The sequence below is a fragment of the Chanos chanos genome, chromosome 4 (assembly GCF_902362185.1).
Source record: "Chanos chanos chromosome 4, fChaCha1.1, whole genome shotgun sequence".
In the NCBI taxonomy this organism is placed as follows: Eukaryota; Metazoa; Chordata; class Actinopteri; order Gonorynchiformes; family Chanidae; genus Chanos; species Chanos chanos.
The window spans coordinates 40,956,872-40,978,228 of NC_044498.1; the positions used below are offsets into that span (position 1 = coordinate 40,956,872).

Genomic DNA, 21,357 nt, shown 5'->3' on the forward strand with positions numbered 1-21,357 from the left:
CCTGGATACTGTTATTACCGTTAATTATTAAGTATGACAGCTTTGCAGAGTCATTTAACCAAATGGTCGACATATATTTCCACGCAAAAGTCCATAGAATAACCTACATTTGTGTTAAACTTTCGATAGGTGGCTTTTCACACTCATGTTTTATGTTGTCAGATATGTGCTTTTATTATGGCTACTTATTTTTCTTTTTAAAATGAAGTTTGTTTAACTTCTACACATTTCATACAAATCCCCATAGTTTCAAATGAGCGTAGTAAAGTTCAATGTTGGCGCGTCAGATCACCTGACTAAAGCATGCGGAAGAAGTAAATTAGAAGCGTTAAGTTGTAGGAAACACCATACGAACAAGAACAAGAACAGCAAAAGCAACAACTTTAAGCATCTGGATAAAACAAACAAAGTTTTCAGTCTGATGACCAGAACAGCGTCACACTTTGGGGTGGTCCGCTTTTGAATTTACCAACCCTGGGAGCTGTCACTTCACTGAGATGGCACACAACGAGTCAATGGTCGTTGTAAATGGAGCACAGGTATGTCAAAAATATTTAAAATTTTGATTTCAGTTTTCTGTGCCATACAGAAGCAAACGACCTGGACTACACAAACGGCTTAAAAGGATAGCGTCTAAATGTTAGAAATCCACCGCTATCAGATCACACGTACTGTCATGTGACTTGGGGGCGAGTTTTGAAATCTGAACATAACTTTTTTTAAACATGCGTGAGTGGAGAGGTGTCCAGTGAACTTTACGCCAATCTAAAGAGTTCTGTTTCGCGCGTATTATATTTACGCTGCTGTTAAGGATAGTACTTCTAGATGTTTTGGGTCAGTTTTCCACACAGTTTGAGTGCATGCAAAGGAGCAGGAGGATGTTAGTGCTCGCTGCTCCTCACAACCATTCTCCCTGTAGACCTAACATGGAGGAGTCTTATTTATCAGTCAGTCAACGCTGTGTAAATAATTAGGAATAATTTCAGGAGCATATTTAGATGATGATCTATCTATCTATCTATCTATCTATCTATCTTCATTTAAAGGTTTCCTTCATTGGCCATGACTGTGAAGATATTCCAGAGTTTCTTGGACTCAGATATGGTGCGTTAGCGAGACGTTTAGATCTCAGCTTTAACAGACTGAGGTAAGGTGTCAGCAGTCCTGGAATAAAACATCTGAGAGAATAAGGTCTTTTAGACTGGGGTCAGGTCTGCCAAACACATGAAACCATCTCTGTAACCTTAACCCTGACCATGAGTCACATTCAGAGATGTGTTCTCTCTCTGTCTCTCACACACACACACGCACACACACACACACACACACACACACAGACTCTGTAGTGAATGCCTTTGTGTCTGATTTGTCACACTTTTTAAAAGGGCAGTAATACAATATATACACAAACCTAGCGATGAGAAGAGGTAGAGTTCTAGATTTTTGATGATTCTTCTCAATCAGAGAAGGTCGCTTCAATAATTATGAAATTGTTTCTATCCACAACTCAGTTAATGTTTTGTGTAGTCATAACGGCAGAAAAATTTATGTAAGCTTGGCATTGCTACATTGTTGTGTTGTATGACAATGTTGCTAAAATGGTCTAAACCTGCTTTCACAATGTGACCCTCAAAGCCGTTTCCTTCTGTTTTCTCCTCATGTAAGCTCTGCAGTTATTGGTCCATAAGAACAACTTGCTGGTCGTATGATGCTCACACTCTAATTTTAGCACTTGAGAGCGTTTAATATATAACGTGTCATTTTAGTGGTTTACTTGGATAGATTAGTTAGGCATGACATTTTTGCATTTTCCGATCAGACTGTAAGACCGTGTGAGATTGCATGATCTAATCAGTGTTTAATGTCATACTTTTATATGGACTGATAGCGTGTATCTAGCAGTTTAGGGATGTCTTGGGCGTCATGGATGTGCCTGAAAGTAACATGTTTTCTTTGAAACCTGTGGATGTGAACAGGAATGATTTTTAAAAAAAAGGTTTGTTCTTGCCTGAAAAATGTTCCTGCTGACAGGAGAAGTCCTTTAATGTATTCACATCAAAAAGACGGTGTCACAGCTAAGTGCAAAATATTTTAACGATAACAACTGCAAATTTGACTCAGTGTACCTGCCATGCACATCAGCACATCTTAGCATTAAGAGCCATCTAATACCTGTGTTATGAGCATTACATGGTCTGGCGCGTCAGAGAGACATCAAAGGCGTCCGGACGAGAGAGCAGAGTAGCGCTCAGGGACGGATAAAAGAACCTGATCAATAAATGTGACACGGTAATGCAGATCCAATAGAATAAAAGATTCTACTGACAGGACGTGAAGGAGCACCCGGGCAGCTGGAGGAGGAGGAAGCCATTTCAGCAACAGGACTAGTAAAGTTGATGTGACAGGTAAAAAGGGTGGAAAGATGATAGTTGTAAAGATGCTTTTGTTTCAGACTCCTATTCTTGACCTGTCAGTCCCTCAAGCCCCACCCACCCACCCCCCCCACACACCCCGCACCCCTGTCGCCACCACCGTCATGTGAAAATTGACATCGTCTTTTTTGGCAGTTATCTGTGCTGGAAGTGTGGATTCTTCAGTTTAACTGATTTGCTTTGCACTAGAGTCTATCGCTGTAATAACTGCTAGGTCCGGTGCTTTTTCAGTTTAGAACATAAATGCGCTCTTATTAGAGCATTAATATTTCTAATGAGGCTGCTCAACCTGCAAACAAGTACTGGAGGAGACTTGATTTTGCCTTTTTGTGTGCTAGAGGTCCCAGAGTCATAAATTCAAAGCTGAATGCCATTCTTTACAGTAATTAAAAAAAAGAAAAACACATTTTTACGTTTTATCTGTCTTTTTTTACTTACTGCTGTTCCTGGAGGAATGAGCAGCTTTTGTTAGAAACCCATCAAGTGAAATCTGGACATGGAGTGTCTTTAATAAACAAAATTCTCATTAATTACGGTGTAATTCATGAACAGTGCACTGGTGTAATGGGTTGTATTTTGGGATAATACAGTGCAGACAGAACATATACAGGCCTCGACAGACCTCTTATTATTGACAGTGTAATGACATACCCTGGTGTTTTGGGCTGGTATAGTGGTATGTGGACGTAATGCAGTAAAACACAGTTCTCAGGTCCCTTAGCTTGTGCCTCTAAGTATGGTGGTGTCTTTGGTTAGTAAAGTTATGTAATGGGTTTTACTGGATGAGAGATTTTGTTTACCATTGTCTGTTCCTTGATGAGGAGCTAATTAAGGCCTAGTTGTTCTTTTGTTTTTCAGAAATATCAAAGGTCCATATGTTGTCATTGTTCTTAAAAGTACCACAAAATACTTGGGACATAATATCAATATTTGTTCTTCTGGTGCTTGAATTTCTTTCTTTTCCTTTTAATTTGTCATCTCAGAATTGTATTATATAACACTGGAAACCTTGTGTGGACAGAGAAGCGAAGACAATTTTCATTGCCTTTCAACCTCAATTTCCCCTGATATTAGAAGACTAAATTTGATTCATGTGACATTTTTCAGAACTAAAAAGAAAATTGCTCTTAGCTTTATACTGAATCTATATTATGATTCAATATCAGGATACGATTAATTGAGACTACCAATCTGTTGCATAAGAAACGTGTGATTTGGCCATGTGGAGCGGCTTGATAAATGCTCCCAGTGTCGTGGTGGTGGGGGTGGGGGGGGCATTTGGGGAGGGTCATATGCTTTCACCATGCTTTGGCTTCTCTCTCTGAGTCAGATGTAATGTTTTAATCAGACATGTGATGTGATCAGCAGCATGGAGTGACAGAGTGAACCACAGAAATCTCCCTCACCACTACTCCATCTCCATATACACAAAGAACCCTCACACACACACCCTAACAAACAGACTTCCTGCCCTGCTACCAATAAATTATACCATGACAAACCAACCATGCTGCTACACATCCTGCCCTAGTTTGAATGATAGCCATGATGGGTAAATATCTTTAAGGGTTCTCTCTTTTTTGAGCGTCTGCGTGTCCATTTTATTGGACTGTACTTGTAAAGAGCTGTTTTAAGACGCCTTTCAAAGCGATGAGAGAAGTTGTCTCAAACTACTGCCAGTGTGAGTGTGTGTGTGTGTGTGTGTGTGTTAACTTAAGAATGCGTTGTCAGGATGGATCGTAGATAACAGAGTTATAGCAGATTAATGTGCATGGTCGTTCTTTCATTCTCCACTCAGAACACTGAAGACTGAGGCAAAGACAAAGTGGTTCACTAGAGGGTGAAGTTTTAGAGAACGACTGACTGAAGATGTAATCTCCTCCGGGGTTTGAGGAGCATCATAACATGTATGCCTCTCCACTTATGAAAACCTTCGTGAGGTGCCTCTTCGGGTTGCTGATGTCCATGAACCCCCCCCTAAAGATGGTTTGATCTAGCGTGTAAAGGTAGATGCCGTTGTCCTGTCTCTGCTCTTCTTTGTGTGTATGCCGTGAATGTGGTGAGGCCCAGTCATGCAGGCCCGTGATAGACCGTGTTGTCACTCTGTGTTATAGAGGCTTTCACACAGTTGGTTTCTGAAGCCTGGAGAATGTTTGAGAACGGCCCAGTGAACAGCCATGTTAGAATTGCAGCTATTCAGGCACACCATGGGGTCCCTCCCTGTTTTCTTTTTGATCTTCCCATATAACTATACTTGTGTACAAAGAGCATGTGTTAATATCTGGTACATTTGTAATTCGCCAATTTATTTGGGGTTATGAGACTATGAGTAGCAATATATGACTTGGCTGAAGTTAAACTCTTTTCAGATATGCACTTATCGGATGTTGTGTCAGTTGTTACAGAACCAAAAGGAAAACGCATGACACTTGGATCAGATTGAAAATGTGACGATGTGTAAATATGAAAGAAAATTTGCATTTTTTTAATCCTGCGTTTAAAGAGTGCCCAGAAGAAGCTTTTTTTTTCCTTGTCTGTTGTATTATGTGAGCTCACTCACCATCGTATGTGTTGTATTCTCTTTGCATTTAAATGACAAATTGAGTATGCTAACTGGCGTCCTTAAATGAATGAAAGTGCTGGAAATGTCAGTGTCTGTCACAGTGAGATGTAAAGTGGTCTGATGAACAGAGAACAAAGAAGACAAAGTCTGGAGGTGGGTGGGGGGGGGGGGGGGGGGGGGGGGTGAGGGGGAAGGGAAGAGGGGGGTGGATAAGGATTCAGATAAATGAAATAAACCTGTGTATGCTCTGTCAGTGATGTCGTTTTGTATTCATATCTAAAGCGGTTATTGTATTACAGCTCAACTCTCTCCACTCTCACTCATCTGTCTGTGTTCATCTGTCACCAGCAGTATCCCCCCCCCCCACTCACACTCTCCCCACTCCACCCCACCCCCCCATGTATATGTGTATGTGTATGTGCATGTGTGACTTTAAGCGTGTGTGTGTGTGTGTGTGTGTGTGTGTGTTTGTGTCTGTGTGCGAGTGCTTGGTGTCTCCTGCTAATTGACAAATGAGTGTCAAAGTTCTGAAGTGCCTCCTTTGCCATCAGAGCTCGGTACAGCCTGGCGTGTGATTGGGCTATTATTGGCACAAGCCAGTAAGAGGCAGCAGTTTCTGTGCAAATCAAGAGTGACAGTGTGAGAGGGACTTGCCACTCTCGGTGTGTGTGTGTTCAATCAGTAGATATGGTAGTATGCAGATAAAGTGTCAGATGAAAGGAATATGGAAAAGCGTCTGGATGAGGCCCTCGTATCATTTAGCCGAGAGAGAGAGAGAGAAAGAGAGAGAGTGAGAGAAAATTGACACTGGTTTGGAACAAGAGACAGGTCTATATCAGATCTATCGTCCCTGTTTAAGGACTAATATCCCACTCTGGTTATGTCTGCTTGTCATGCATTAGAGAGGGTGGCTTGTTCTTTAAGCTTAAACAGGTTTAGAAAATGGTTTGGATAGGAATTTATTAATTTTCACTCTGAATTTTTTTTTTTTTGCTGTTATGCATCAACTATACAATAATAAGGTCCACTTTAATATCTTTGAACAAATTTGTAGTGCGCTGACACTTTTCAGACCTGACAGGGAGAATAATAACAATATGGGGAGTGTATGAAAAATGTTTTTTTTTTTTTTCCTTTTAAATGCATTTGTGACCAGTCTTCTGCCTGCTGCTCTGCTAATGGACTATTTGAATCTGTCTGTAGTCTGCTGTTGTTTTGTGTGTTTGCTCTGTGGTTAAAATGAGATCCCGTGGTGCATAAAGAATCGTTTCTACATCTTAATCAGACGACAAGGGAAATAAAAAATGAAATGCTAACTTTTTTCCCCTCCGTTTGCCTAACCGCTTTTGAATGGATTGCATTCAGACACAGTGCTTATACGGGAACATCAGACGATTTCATTTGCCTAAAGGCAAATGGGGAGAGTCTCTGTTTTAACTTTACATTAACATACACTTTCTGCAGAGAGCAGAAACACAGCTGATGTGTCTCATCTCTGAGGGACACGACAGACAGTGTTCAGTGGCTCTAAGTCTGGCCTGCCAGGCTCCTCTCTCTCCTATTTCTCCTCCTAAAGATCGCCTCTCTTTACCTCTGTTCTGTCTGTACCCTGCTTGGCCTTTCGGCCTTGTGGAGAGATATTTACTGTACCTTTAGTTTATATACACATACACTTACAGACACATATACTGTATATGTATGTGCGCGTGTGTGTATGCCCCCAGTTATGCTCTCTCTCTGGGACTGGATCTTTAGTTCAGAACTACACCAAGTCTTTAAACCAAACCTCCTAGTTATCAGCTGAACAGCATACGAATGCAGTATTTAATATTTCAATGAAAATAGTGATCCAACAAATGCTAAATTGGCTTTTAGTTTAGATCAGTTCTTTGGAAGCCAAGCAAGCTTCGAAGTTAGTGTTCAAAGCGGAGCTTAGAGTGTTAAAACAAACTGAAAGCGTCTGTGTGTGTGTGTGTGTGTGTGTAGATAGTCTTGAAACGAGCACGCACGGTCTGATTTTGTTGAGTTTGTCTCTGACATCTTATCAGCGGAATAAACCCAGCGATAGTTTAACGGCGCGGTAACAGATGGAGATCCAGATGACATGTGCTCTGTCTGTGGCTGGGACCCTTAAGAAAAGAGTGCTGTACACATTCCATTCAACAGAGCAAGGAGCTCATCCAGGCCCCGCACCAAATTAGTTTTGAAAAGTTCTGGCAGGCAGGTCGTGCACTCTCTGTTTAGGTAAGATGACAATCTTGTTTCTGATAAAAAGCATTTTTCTTCCATGCCCGCTGCTGCCAAAAACCGCTGCAATGTGCTTCTCATTTTGGACCCTCTCTGAGCTGGCTGATGTGTTTGGCAGACAGAGAAAGGAGCAGGTATGGGGGCAGAGACCGGGCAAACGTATGGCTTGGCCTCATTGCCTCTCGCGGGACTAACTCCTTTTTGGAAAGGCTAGTGTCTAGGTCATTTTCACCTGTACTTCCTTTAATAAACCTTTCCATGTACATTATTTCTTGCCTGTGCGCTTCTGTTTCACTCTCTGACTTGTTTTTAACCTTTTAGATATGAATGTAAACAGTCAAAACGTTCAAACGTTCTTTGAATATGCATAAATCACGCTGTAAAGCCCATTTCAGATTAAATCTAACCAGTTGCTTATTTATTTATTATTTTAGCAGTTCAGATTATGGATGCTTTAGGCCTCGGCCTCTCACATTTAGGCAGAGCAGTTTCTTCCAACAGTGAGATATTAATCAGTCTTTTGCTCCTAGACCCCAACAAGAGGCCTCTTCTGGCCAAAGAGCTTGTAATAAAATCAACGTAGGCATTAACTGTCAGGCACACATTCCTCCACTGTCATCTCAGCGTGTCTTAAGAAACAAAAAAGAATGTCTTAATGTTCCTGTTTTGTTCTAATTAAATATATACTGGGCTCTGGATGATTCTGTACGAGTGCCTCAGGGTTTTATTGTCTGTAACAGGACTGATGGTGTGGCAGTGACACAGTGATTTACTATCCCACAGTTTTCTGAGAGACTGGCTCTTTAGAGAGCAAAGCTCTTAGCAGAACAGGGCTGACTGCCAGTCCACTGTATAGAGAGAGAGAGGGAGAGAGAGAACTGCTGCTGATTTTTCATTGGCTTAAAGAAAAGCGTACAGGAAGGCCCAGTCACATATGGAGAGAGAGAGAGAGAGAGTAATAGTTTCTGTACTTTATGCTCTGCAGTTCTGCCAGCTGTCACAAAGCCCACGAAACACAGGCAAAATTTATTGGGTATTATTTAGGAACATGTCAGTGGTAACGACTGAAGTCATGATTTCAATTATCGCCCCGTAAATATGGCTTCATTTACTGCGCTGGTGGACTTAATGAGTAGGTCTCAATGTCGTTTTTTTTTTTGTTTAATTTGATCTTGAGCTGTTTTAATATTTTATGCCGACCACTGGTTGAATTTTTTCCTTTGGCATGGGGTAGGAAGCCCTGCTCCCTCATGTGCAGTTGTTACGTTGAACGTCCCACGGTTCAAAGTCTTCTCAGGGATGTATTATTTTCCACTGACAGAAATCCAATTAGTTTTAGTACACAGACGGGCTGAATGAAAAGACTTTTAAAGTCTACAATATGTTTCCTCAGCATTCGAACAGAGCACAAAGCCCCTGATGGATGGTTATGGTCTGGCCTGATGGACTCAGTTTGGCACACACACACACACACACATACACACTCGCTCACTCTCTCAATCTCAAACACCCGTTGCTTCTTTTCAGAGCATTGACAAGAATGGATAGAAAAAGAACCATAACTTTACTTTCAGAATCCCTTAAATGATGTAAAATGCATGAGCATTTACATCCTTTGTATTATATATATATATATATATATATATATATATATATATATATATATATATATCAGCGACATAGACATTTACACTTCAAAAGATTCTTTTATATTAAACCTTATTTAAATACTCAACCTAAGCCTACTCTAATCTCCAGTTTTGTCATGAAAACATGTACATTAAAAAGACCCAGATCCTCTGTTTAGCGAGGAAGTGATATTTACTGGTGATAAACTTAGTGTTGAGGAATTTATTGGTGAGCTGATCCACAGTCAGGCTCGCACACAGGCACGAGTGTGTGCGTATGTGAGAGAGAGGGAGAGCGAATGAGAGAGAGAGAGAGACAGACTGACATTCATGTGTGGGTAAAATGAACAAGGAGTTGTGTGTTGCGGGATAGGAACTAAATCCTCTGGTAGTTCATGGCTGATTTTCAGATCATGCCTCCCATCCTAACCCACCCTGATTGATAATGTAAGTAACTTGCACGCATGGAACGCATTAGAAATCTCAGGCCAAAAAACACTATGTCCCGCCATGCTTTTGCTTCCCTTAGACAATTTCCCCTAAAGAGAGAGAGAGAAAAAAAAAGATTTGCCGTTTTTGGACATAGAACAAAGGAGTCTCCGTCTGTATTGCCCTCACAGTACGCCAGCATCCTGACGTTTTGTCTCCTTCAGCCTCTCCCAGAGACAGAGATGGATCGGAAAAGTGAAGACAGATCCATTGGCTTTATCTGAGCCAAGATTTTGGAGAGGTTGATTGTGGCTCTTACCCTTAATGTTTGAAGCGTTTGTGTGTGTGTGTGTGTTTGTGTGTTTGTATGTATCTATATGTGTGTGTCTGTGTGTTTTTGTCTTATTTTTTTGCCAGGGCATTATGGTTTAGGTTGACTCTATGTGACTTTATTCGTCTCTGTGTAAAGATAAAACACAGTGTTGAACTGAACACTGCAATCAGGAATTTTACTCCTCTTTCTACTGCTCCTTAGTATTACACAATATTAGCTGTAGCATTTTGAGGATGGATGGTGTCTGAGATAATTTCTTTAGGCTCACTGTGTTTGGATTTGCAGTTAAACAGAGGTGTGTGTACGTGTGTGGGAGAGTGTGTGTGTGTATGTGTGATGAATTAGGGACTTATACTCCAACTCTGGCTGGTTCTCCAAACCTGTCCCAGCCTCTAAAGAAAGTGGTAAGGATGAAGAATAGCAGAGCCATCCGGGGTTTAAACAGCTGCAGTGGATTTTTAGACACAGGTGTGGTTCAGCCAACCCACCCCCCCCCCCACCCTTTCCCCAGCCCCCTAACCACTTCTGCCCTTCACTGGCAGCTCAAAACAGCTTTTACATATAAGTGCATGAGTGTGTGTGCATTTGTGTGTATGATATATGTGTATGTGTATGACACTGTGTGTGCGTGCGTGTGTATATGAGACAGGGGGAGAGAATAAATGTGTGTGTACAGTAAGTCCTTCCTTCTATCTGTCTTTGCCCAGGTGGTTTGGCGATGTTTAAGGCGTGTCCCTTGGCGCAAAGACGGCCCTTTGTGTTTGACTGACGACTCGTCTGTGTTCTCTCTGTCTGAGTACCAGGGGTCCAGAGAGCCAAACTTCAAAACGCCGTGCCAGGGGTTTTTCAAGGAGGGGGAGTACTTAAATCCTCATGAGCTCATCCTTCACAGACAGAGGAAAGCGAGAGAGAGAGAGAGAGAGAGAGACAGAGACAGAGAGAGAGAGAGAGTGAGAGAGTGTGCAGGCTTGGCTCCTTAGATGTGAGCAGCGTTTGTGTGTCAGAGAAGATGAAAGGATTTCAGGTGAAGTAAATCCCGTTACCGGCCATCCGTTGTACAGCTCCATCTCTGTCTGGCTGTGCAGCTCACCAGGCCATTTCACAGCACTGCTGCTTTAGAACAGGAGGATACCCTGTGTGTGTCAGACAGCAACCTCTTCACTCTCCCATATTTACATTCATCTATTCACAGACAGAAAGAGAGAGAGAGAGAGGGGGAGTTCTTTTCCCCTTTCTTAACACTGTTGTTGCCTGAAGTGAATAGCAGATTGGGATTTTTAATTCAGTCTGAAGAAAAAGTGAAAAGTGGTGTGTGGAGACCTGCCACATCTATGACTTATCTATGCACACAGTCCATTCATTATGATAACCGTAGCACTCTGTCCTGTCCCATTCTGTGCTCTTTGCTCCTTTTGTTTATTAGATGCAAATGTGCAGCAGTAGTGACTTGACCCATGTTAAGGTTATTAATAGTGTTTACTTGATTAGGCTACTGAAGGGTGATGTGTAAAAGTGTGTGTATGAGAGTGTGCGTGTGTGTGCGTGTGCATGTGTGTGACTGCAAGAGCATACGTTTACATTAACAGTACTTTGATCCTCTGGCTGTTTGCATGTGTTTGGTGCTGCAGTGACTATGACCCGGGTGTTCTGGTTCCAGGTGTCAGCTCTGAGGTCTGGTCTGTGAATTGTGACATAGTGTTTGAGTTGAGAGTGGGGCGTAGATGCCTGCTCGGTCTTTTTCTGTCTCTGCGTTTCTCCTCTCTTTCCTCTATCTTAAAATGCTTTTAACATGCCTGTCAGTCAAGTAGAGCTCTACATGTGCTCTTTGTTGGTCATGTTTGAGGAATCTTTGGGAAATTATTCAGGGTATACCGACAGTGAGAGAGGAATAACAGGGATTGTAGGAGGATTTATGGCATGGCCTGTTACATATAAACCATTCCGTGCAGTGCTCCAATGTTTATTTAGTTATTCCAGTTTATGCTCTGTGTCTATGAGTACAGACACACAAACACAGAAGCACACACACACACACACACACACTCAGAAGTCTATCTATGACCCTTTGAAAGGTGATATGATATTTGTTTCTACAACATGTTGAACTGAATCTGTGTGTGTGTGTGTGTGTGTGTGTGTGTGTGTGTGTGTGTGTGTGTGTGACTGACTGAATGTGCATGTTGTGTGTGTGTGTGTGTGTGTGTGTGTGTGTGTGTGTGTGTACGTGTGTGTGCGTATCCCTGTTTCAGAGCAGGCAGTTTAAATTAATCATTAGCTGTACAGCAGGGCCTGAGGCAGTGTGCGTACTGGTCCCTAAAGGGGTCTAATCCGGTCCTGCCTTACAGAAAATCAATGCTGGCCTTTTGGTGTTGGGGCTACCATGGAGGGGCAGAGGGACACATGTCAGAGAGAGGCTGTTTTTTTCATGAGCTCTGGGTTTGAAGTGTGGAGAAGGCGGTGGAGACAGGGATGGGTGGGGTTTGGAGACACTGCTAAAGATGCTGAAAATTGAAAAGAGCATCCGCCAACTACGTAACGACAACCAAATATCTGAGCGAGGGAAGGACGTGTTCCTGATATTTAAATATATATCCTCATATCTAAATAGCTAAAAAGAGGCAGTTCAGTCTAAAACTGGCATCAAATAAGCTGATTTTAAACAATGGTTAACATACACATGACAATGGAATATATAATTAAAAATGTCCTCTTTTCAGTTATTAGTCCTAATTGCCATAATCAGATGGTATAATTATTGACATTTTTGTGGAATGCATTTTGTTTCTTAGAGAGGACTGTGAAACTTTTGAGATCATCATTTAAAAACAGAGATTTGGCTTTCCCTCTAAAATTACTGATTTCTCCCTTAACACAATTTTATTTGTACTGCACACATTCAGTGAAACAAAAGAAGTGTGCCAATACTAAAACCTTAGAATATGGCTGTCAGAGATGAATCCTAATTGATTTGACTTAATGAAAATAAAGCCATTATCCCCATTTGACAACATGTCTCTATTATTAGTCTGATGACATAGCGTCCACTGTTTATGCAGGCAGAATGGTGGACCATGTTCTGCTGTTACATTGTTACATTTGGTGTAGTATTACTACTGTTACATTGTTGAATTGTTACATTCTTACATTCTTATATTGTTACATTCTGCTTCAATACACCACATGGATAATTCATTAGTGATTCAAAATGCTTTTAATTACAGAATCGCAACGTAACAGTTTGAACATATGTGCAGTTACAGTGTATCAGTGCTTTGAGTGTATGCTGACATAAGTTTTACAGATACCTACTATAAATAATTAAAAACTTGCCTTATTTTGCCAGAGGGAGATGACTCTATAGGGAAACGTAGAGGCTGTTGTCTGATTAAAACTATATGTTGATTAAAATGTCCACTCATCCAATTTGCAATTTCTCCAGTTTCTCAATTTCTGAGTCTCAGTCAGACACATATTGTTCTCATCCTGAGAATCTCAGTCCAGGACAAAACCATATCACTCTAGTCCTGAGAGTCTCAGTCCAGGACAAAAACACATCACTCTAGTCCTGAGAGTCTCAGTCCAGGACAAAAAAATACTGCTCTAATCCTGAGAGTCTCAATCCAGGACAATAACACACTGCTCTAATCCTGAGAGTCTCAGTCCAGGACAAAAACACACTGCTCTAGTCCTGAGAGTCTCAGTCCAGAACAATAACACACTGCTCTAGTCCTGAGAGTCTCAGTCCAGGACAAAAACACACTGCTCTAGTCCTGAGAGTCTCAGTCCAGGACAATAACACACTGCTCTAGTCCTGAGAGTCTCAGTCCAGGACAATAACACACTGTTCTAGTCCTGAGAGTCTCAGTCCAGGACAATAACACACTGCTCTAATCCTGAGAGTCTCAGTCCAGAACAGTACAACACTGCTCTAGTCCTGAGAATCTCAGTCCAGAACAGTAACACACTGCTCTAGTCCTGAGAGTCTCAGTCCAGGACAAAAACACACTGCTCTAGTCCTGAGAGTCTCAGTCCAGGACAAAAACACATCACTCCAGTCCTGAGAGTCTCAGTCCAGGACAAAAACATACTGCTCTAGTCCTGAGTGTGCTGAATTTCAGGAAAATGACAGAGAGCGGGATGTCGTCCGTTTGTCTCTGCATGAGATTGGTTGGAAGTGTGGTTTGTCCTGATGTTGTTTTCCTGCCGTGCTGAGAGCTTTGTGCCTGCTCCTCAGGAGGTGCTGTTATCCTTGTCTTTACACTGTGTTTGTGTGTGTGTGTGTGAGTGTGTGTGTGTGTGTGTGTGTGTGTGTGTCTAAGCAGCCCAGGGAGAGTCTGAGTGTTATCTCGGGGGTAGTCTTCCTGCTCATCTAAAAAAGCCCCCACCCCCCCACCCCCAACCCCACAGGCTTTCTCAATCCCAGACTCCCTCCGTATGTGTAATCCAGCCGGCAGCCCCGCGGTCTGTACACCTGAGTGTGATTGCAGTGTGTAATATAGAAATGGAGAATGGATTGACACAATTGTCCCTCACTGTTTCCATGGTCTTGCTGGGCCCTTCTGTCCTGCAGCTCTTTGATCAGACAACCTGAGAAAACTCTCATATACAAGGATTATGGCAAACATTTATGAAAGACAAATTCATCAGGAGGTTGTGTGCTTGTGTGTGTGTGTGTGTGTGTGTGTGTGTGTCTGTGGTATAACCGCATATACATGTAAAAATGGGCTTGTTGTTCTCTGTGTAAACTGCAGGCCTTGTTCACAGACATCATCACTCACTATGTGCTTTAAAAAGAAGAATGCAGGAAAATGATGAATGACTTTCCCCTAAGCCAAACCATCTTGTCATCCATAACATAATACATAATAGATGGATACAACAGATAACACAAAAAAATGACTGGAAAACTGTGTGAATGGAATTAACCAAGTTAAGGGAATGATGCAACCGCCCATACTAGTCCATGCAACTCTCTCTCTCTCTCTCTCTCTCTCTCTCTTTCTCTTTCTTTCATAGATGATTTTCTATTTAACGACATGTGTCAGAGGTTCGGGTATTAAACAGGGCGGAGAGTTGACTCAGCTGGGATTGTCTGCCACAGTGCGCCGTGTGTTTCTACTCAGTTTTGGCTGAAAAAAAAAAAAATGTGGTCGTCGTTTTAGGCTGAAAAGGCCTTAAAGAGGGATGATCTCATCATTATTTTAATCTGGGCCAAAGCTGTTAGGTTTTAATGTGTGTGAAACAGAGGCCATTTAACAAATGGGACGTTTGTCCTAAGACCTTGCTGCCCCGTTGAAAGTACAAGATTGTTTCGCATCGACGACAAACACAAAGACATATTTTAGGAAACGCTGCGGACCATTTGTCAAAAAGCCCTTTCACACTGGGAGATGTTTTAAACAGATTCAGTTAACACAAACTGGGAATCTTTTGTTCTGTAATGCTGAGTTTCCCGGAGTTGCTGCATTTGACTGTGAATGAAGTTTGGTATGCGCAGTAACCGGCAGTAATTTGGGCTCAAACTCAGTTAATTCCAGCGTTCCCTACCTTTTTTTTTTTTTTTTTTCGCTGATGATTTACAGACAAAGCCCTGAGATCTTGTTATAGAAAGAACCGGATTTAAGACTGAATTTCTTGAAAACTGGGGGATTATTTTGTGTTCATCTCGGCTTGGTCCTAACTATAAAAAGTTGCTTAGTCAAGTTTTTGATGCAAACACTTGTTTGCTTCACAGAAATTCTGCTTTCATAGAAAACTGTAAAAAAACAACCAAACAAACAACCCCCCCCCCAAAAAAACTCCCATAAAACGGCCAGTAAATGTTTATTTCTTTCTTCCTATCAGCTGTAGAGCCTTTTGTTTGCTTGTCATGTCTCTGAGCAAAGCTTCTGAAAAACACTTATTCACTTTTATAGTTTGCTGGCCTACTTGGCAACAGAGGCAGTGTTTAAATGTCCATTTACAACCTTTTAACTGTCAGGATCTGCTGAATTATGGATATTTACCTCCCTCTCAGCCCCGTCTGAGCCGCCAAAATGACTTTAATAGTTAAAGTGCTAATGTTAATGTTTTCTTATGAAGGGCAATATCATTATGCTATCAGTCTGACTCTGGAAAAATCAACATTGGCTTTTGATTGTGCAATGGATAGCTGTTAACTCATATTTCACTACTTTATGTCCTGTTGTTGCACTAACGTGTAGTAGGATGAAGCCAAATCAGCTTTCAGCGAGCCTGGCGTGGTCAGTTTGTCAGAGATACTGTAGACAGTGTATCTTCATGCATCCTAAGTTGTCCGTGTTGTTGACTGGTTGTGCTGGAGACTAGTTTGAGCTGTGTGTGTGTGTTAATCCCAGGCTGTTCCGGGTTTAAGTCGTGTGATATTCTGGGACAGACATCGTTTTAATGGTCTGTTTGGTGATAAGGCCAATAAAAGAATGGAGTGATTGATAATGCTGGCACTATGGCAATACGACTTTCCTATCTGCCTCTCTGCTGTGGATGTTGGTTTCCAAATTGAATTGTGTGCGTGTGTGCGTGTGTGTGTGTGTGTGTGTGTGTGTGTGTGTGTGTGAGTGTGTGTGTGTGTGTGTGTGAGTGTGTGTGTGTGTGTGTACACGCGCGTGCATGTGCACACGTAAAAACCCCTCTCCACTTACAGTGTTTGTGTGGTTATTTACACTGTGCTAAATCAACTGTGTTTAACATTCACTTAAACTAGCTAGAGGGATGTCTATAAAAAACAGCATTTTCCCTAATCTAACCTTTTATTCCTTTGTGTGTCAGTGTACTTTCCTTCTGTCATCAGTGTGTTTACCGGACCTTCTGTGATGTCATGGTTTTAGAGGAAGTGAGAGAGCTGCAGTGCAGTGGAGTGTCATTAAATCAAACAGCACTTATAAACTATGTCAAAGCCAAACACTTGGGTGACACAGATCTGCTTCCCCAGGCCAAAGGCAGCAGCTATTGTATGTGTGTATGTGCTTTTTTTTTTGTGGAGAGGATTGTTTAAAGAAAGCTGTGTGAGAGCTTGCAGACTGTCTAAGACTGTCATGCTTTTCCTTAATGTTCCTGAGCTTGTTCAAGTAGAGTCAAATGGGAGGGGGGGCGGGGCCTGCTCTCACTCTACACGGGACATACAGAGTCTCAGGTCTTTCAGTTGATCGTTCTGTTGTTTGATTGCCCATGACTCTTCGGCGGGGTGAGGAGAGAATGTGAGAGATAGAGTAAATTCACAGATGGTCTCACGGGACTTTTTTCGTGAGACGGTCCCTTTTCTACACAGGGTTGCTCTTTTACCCGGTTTACTTTATTTAAGACCTTAAATGTATTACAGCTGATATTTTGGCAATGATTTAAGACTTTTAATATTTAAAATCATTCAGTTTCTGACCTTAAGAAAAGGATTCGTGTTGGCGCATTCTGCTCAATAATTGTCGGCTGTCTATCGTGGTGGGAATAAAAAAAAACATTTTACAGCGGGTGTTTTTCAGTTTGATAAGTAGATACAAGTTTGATCTGAGGATTTCTTTTACTCATTTTTGGCAGTTCTAGGGAAGCTGAATTTTGGAGAATGGATTTGTCATTGAGACCATAAGTAACATTTAAAAAAAAAAACAATGGAAGGGTTTTGGTTATTAACTCTGGAAAAGATGATAGTATCACTCAGGTCACAAATCTAATGAAGAAAACTACTTCTTGACAGTTTGATGGTTTTGTACTCATTGTACTTGTAAGTACAAGTTAATGATAATAATTTAAGTTAATAATACTCCAATCAATTGAAAACAGAAAACGAGAAACACCCGTAGCTCTGAATCCAACACAGACAAAGACTTTGAGGTCATTTTGGCAGAACTTCTCAGGGATAAGTAAGTCCCCATGTTTGGCTCCCTGATGTTAATGCAAGTAACAGCTAAATCACACTGCTACAGGTTTCTCAGTGTCAAGACTCAAGGTCATGGAAGACAGAAAATGATTTTTGGCTCTGTTTTTGTTTATTTGATCCTCTCTTTTTGCTGTTCTCACATGTTCATCACATGTCCCCGGTCTTTTAAGAGGAACACCTATCACCCTCTCGCTCTCTCTGCTGCCCCTAGCTCTCAAAAAGAGAGCTAGTTTCTTTCTGTTTTTATGTAAATAGTGATTGATGGCAGGCTTTACGCAGCATGCAGCTTTTGACAAAAAGTATTGATGGGTGCTCTCAGTAAGTGTTAGTGGAGGTGACAGAGCGATCCATTTTAAGATGAATTACGGAGGGTAACTCCTGCCATGGCACTCTCATGGATAATGTTTCATCCACAGTTTGAAAGGCTGCTTAGACTCACGAGTGCTGTAAGTGTGTGTGTGTGTGTGTGTGTGTGTGTGTGTATGTGTGCGCGTGTGTGTGTGTGCACCATGTTTAATTCCAGTCTGTGCTGGAGTTATCTGGATGTGTCTCATAGTTTTGTTCCCTGGCTAACACGTTGTGTGTTGTGTTGTCAGAGGTAACCGCTAAATAGATTTGTCATTTTGAGTATGTGAAGTGTACCACAGGAAGGCCTGAAGTTTACAAAACAGACAAAAATGTAGCCGAATGTTTGTATTTGTTTTGTTTTAGGGCTTTTTGGCCGCCAAAACCCAACAAATATTTCCACGAATTACCCCTGTTTTACTTCTTACCCAGGCAGAATACTGTGTCAAGATTTCCCTGCAAAAGTATTTTCTAAGTTAACATAAGATTTAAAATCCCTCAATCCCGCGACTCAGCACCATCTTTACGAAGAGCTGGAAGTTCGAAGAGGGTTGGAAAAACTGCATAAAGTCAGTTAAGGTACTACAGGCAGACAAAGAGATGTTCCAGCAGACAGAAAAAGCCTTTTGTTTTGGTAATGTGAGAGTGTCTGAGTACTAACCCACTAAAAGCCACTCCTGTTCCGCTCATGTTATAACTGATGTGTTTGACCATACCCAAAGTCTACACCTCCATTTGTTTAAGTAATACATGAAAATGTGTCCACACCCAGTCAAAATACACCTGGTCTTCCATTAGGCCTCATTTGTGCCATGCAAGCTTCCTTGTACGCACTGTGGTGTTTTCGAGCGCACAGTTTGTTTGAGTTGGATAATGTTGTTGGCCCGCTTGTTCCCCCTTCAGACCCCGCGGCCCTCTCTCAGACCCCATGATGAATGAACATTTACATTTCCCTCTTCATGCAAACCCAGGCAACGCAATTTCACTAATGGCCACAATCAGGGAGAATTGCTTTCACTTTGGACACATTGTTGACAAATGTTGGACCGGCTCGAGCCTTTCCTGCGTAACTCTTGAGTAGAAGGGTGTTAAGTTCTGTATCTTTCTGTGTGTATTCATAACAAAGGCTGAAGTTTTGAAATGGATCCGGTGTGGGGCTGAGAAGCTGACAGAACCAGATTTTAGCAGATGCTGCGTGGGGAACTGGGCCCATGAAAGCGGTCTGTCCTGGATCCAAGGCCCCACCCCTTTAACTGGCGTATAAATAGATTCTCCTGACAGGGTAATTCATCTCTGGCCATGAAAACATCAGCTTTTAAAGACAGGCTGTACAGAGCCGCTGCTTGTTAGAGGCCAGATCAGCAGCGCAGATGCCTGGGATGTAAACTCATGAAGGGAAGATGAATTTATCTGTCATCCCTGACTTTGACAGTCGCTGTAAATCTGATGCAGCCCTGTGCGGAGGGAGGGAGGGAGGGAGGGAAGGAGGGAGAGGGGGAGGTAGAAAGGAAAGGGGAGCAAAGGAGAAGCCTGTAGTGGAGGGTAAAATATTTGAAACGGGTGATATCAAAATCACTCACACACTTGTTCGCTCGCTTACTCACTCTGCCTGGGTCACGGTGAGGACGCGTAGAGTCCGTTTGTAAAGAGGAGCATAGACTAGCGCAGATTTTAAGACATTTCATTTTTTTTTTTTTTGGCGTTGTCATCGTTTTCAAGATGGCGGCCACATAAAGGCACTGTGGAAAATGAAAGGTGGGCGGCACTGAGCAGCAGTTTGGCAGTTGATTGATGGCAGCAGGCGGCCAATGACGGCTGTGTTCTGATCTTTGGCATGTGAACTCTGGCTGAAATACTGCTGGAGATTGCTCAAGTTCTTTAAACGATATATCTCGCTGTATCTCTGACACTGACATGAAAAGTAGGCTATGAATTATGTGAGGAAATGAGGGGGTAAATACTTAAGCAGGAGTCATCATATCTCCTTCACGGTCACCTCTGCAGGGTACAGACTTTTAAAATTAATGTGTTTGGTAATTCCACTTTTTCATTCCCTCAGGATCTGATAACATTGATATATTAAACTATGTTGATATATTTTTGTTTCCTGCCAGAAATGTCTTTTTTGTACTTGGCTTAATGTGTTTTAAATTTTAAGGAAAATTTGTATCTATTTTCCATGATCCTAAAGTTCTTTTTCCAGAGAGGAGGGAAAAAAAAAACTTTATTGAGTTTTATTGATGGACAGATGTGGAGGTAGTTACAGCGCTCAGAGAAGACACAAGGCCCTTATTGTCAATAAAGAGGTCTTGCCAGGCAACGGTAGAGCTTGTAAGTGCTGTTGTCTCTGCCAGTCTCCAGGCAGCCATTTTGTGTTCCTCAACATTTCCTCTGGCTTTCCTCTCAGCTGGAGCCATATTCCTTAATCATCTCTGCAAGTTTCAGAAACTGTTCCAAACTCCCCTTTCTGAGAACACTGGGGTTTTTTTTATCTTTACAGGCATTGTTAAATTTATAATGGGAACCTATTAAATCTTGGAATAACTTATCAACATCACTTATTGAGAGAGATTGAAATTTGTCACAAGGAAGTGACAAATGTAGGCCACGGGTTGCTTTTTGATCTGGATTTGCATGTAAATGGCTTTTGCCATGATGTGTCAGGCCCTGTCTTAGAGTGCAGCACTGCAGCCTCAAGCCAAGGAGAGACAGAGAGAGAGAGAGAGAGAGAGAGAGAGAGAGCTGGGGGTGGCTATGATGAGGTGTGTGTGTGTGTGTGTGTGTGTGTGTGTGTGTGTGTGTGCGTGTGTGTGTGTGTGTGTTAATTAGCATGTGGAAGATAAATGCTTGTGACGGGAAGTTCCCGGCTCTGATAAATAAGGTGACTAAATATTTCCCCTCCCTTTGTCTGTCAGACTCCCCCAGCTGAGAATTCACATTGCTCTCACCTGGGAGGGGAAATCAAAGATAATCCACAGTTTGATGTTAGAGAGGAACTTTTCAAGCCTAGAGAGAAGAAAGGGGGTCACAAATGTACAGGGCAATGGGTTTAAGCTTTAAAAGCCAACACAAAGGGTTCTGACAGCCCAAGTTCCCCTGCACCTCACAGGAAAGTCTTTGGAGAGTTCTAAGCACCTTCTCTGTGCATGACTAAACCCATTGAAGAATGGGTAGATAAAGCAACCTACAGGCTTAAAATCAAAGTTTAATTTTCCATTAGAAAAACTAAATCCTAAGGATCAATTGGGGAAATTGAGGCTTTTAAATGCGAGTTATTTTGTAGAGGCGGAGAAAGACAACTTAGTTTGATTTTTTTTCCCTCCACTTATTTCATAAATGTTAACGTTTCCATAGCGATATTGAAAAGAGAGATTAGGCTATGTTTAACCCATATGAATAGCAGACTATTTGATGCTTAGTGATCAGTCTGCCCTGGTTAGCGAAACTCTATTTTTCCCAAGCATTTTCATTTGATAAAGTTTCCCTCTCTA

General features: G+C 41.8%; 1 protein-coding gene across 1 annotated transcript in view; it reads left to right on the forward strand.

The window, feature by feature from the left end:
• The first annotated feature begins 459 nt into the window (after positions 1–459).
• lrmda (leucine rich melanocyte differentiation associated) overlaps positions 460–21,357 on the forward strand; it is a 203,869-nt gene continuing 182,971 nt past the window's right edge. Inside the window, exons 1-2 of the mRNA XM_030772617.1 lie at positions 460–539; positions 1,047–1,147. Coding sequence (XP_030628477.1) covers positions 498–539; positions 1,047–1,147 — 143 coding nt within the window. The 5' untranslated portion in view covers positions 460–497. The remainder of the gene's footprint in view (positions 540–1,046; positions 1,148–21,357) is intronic.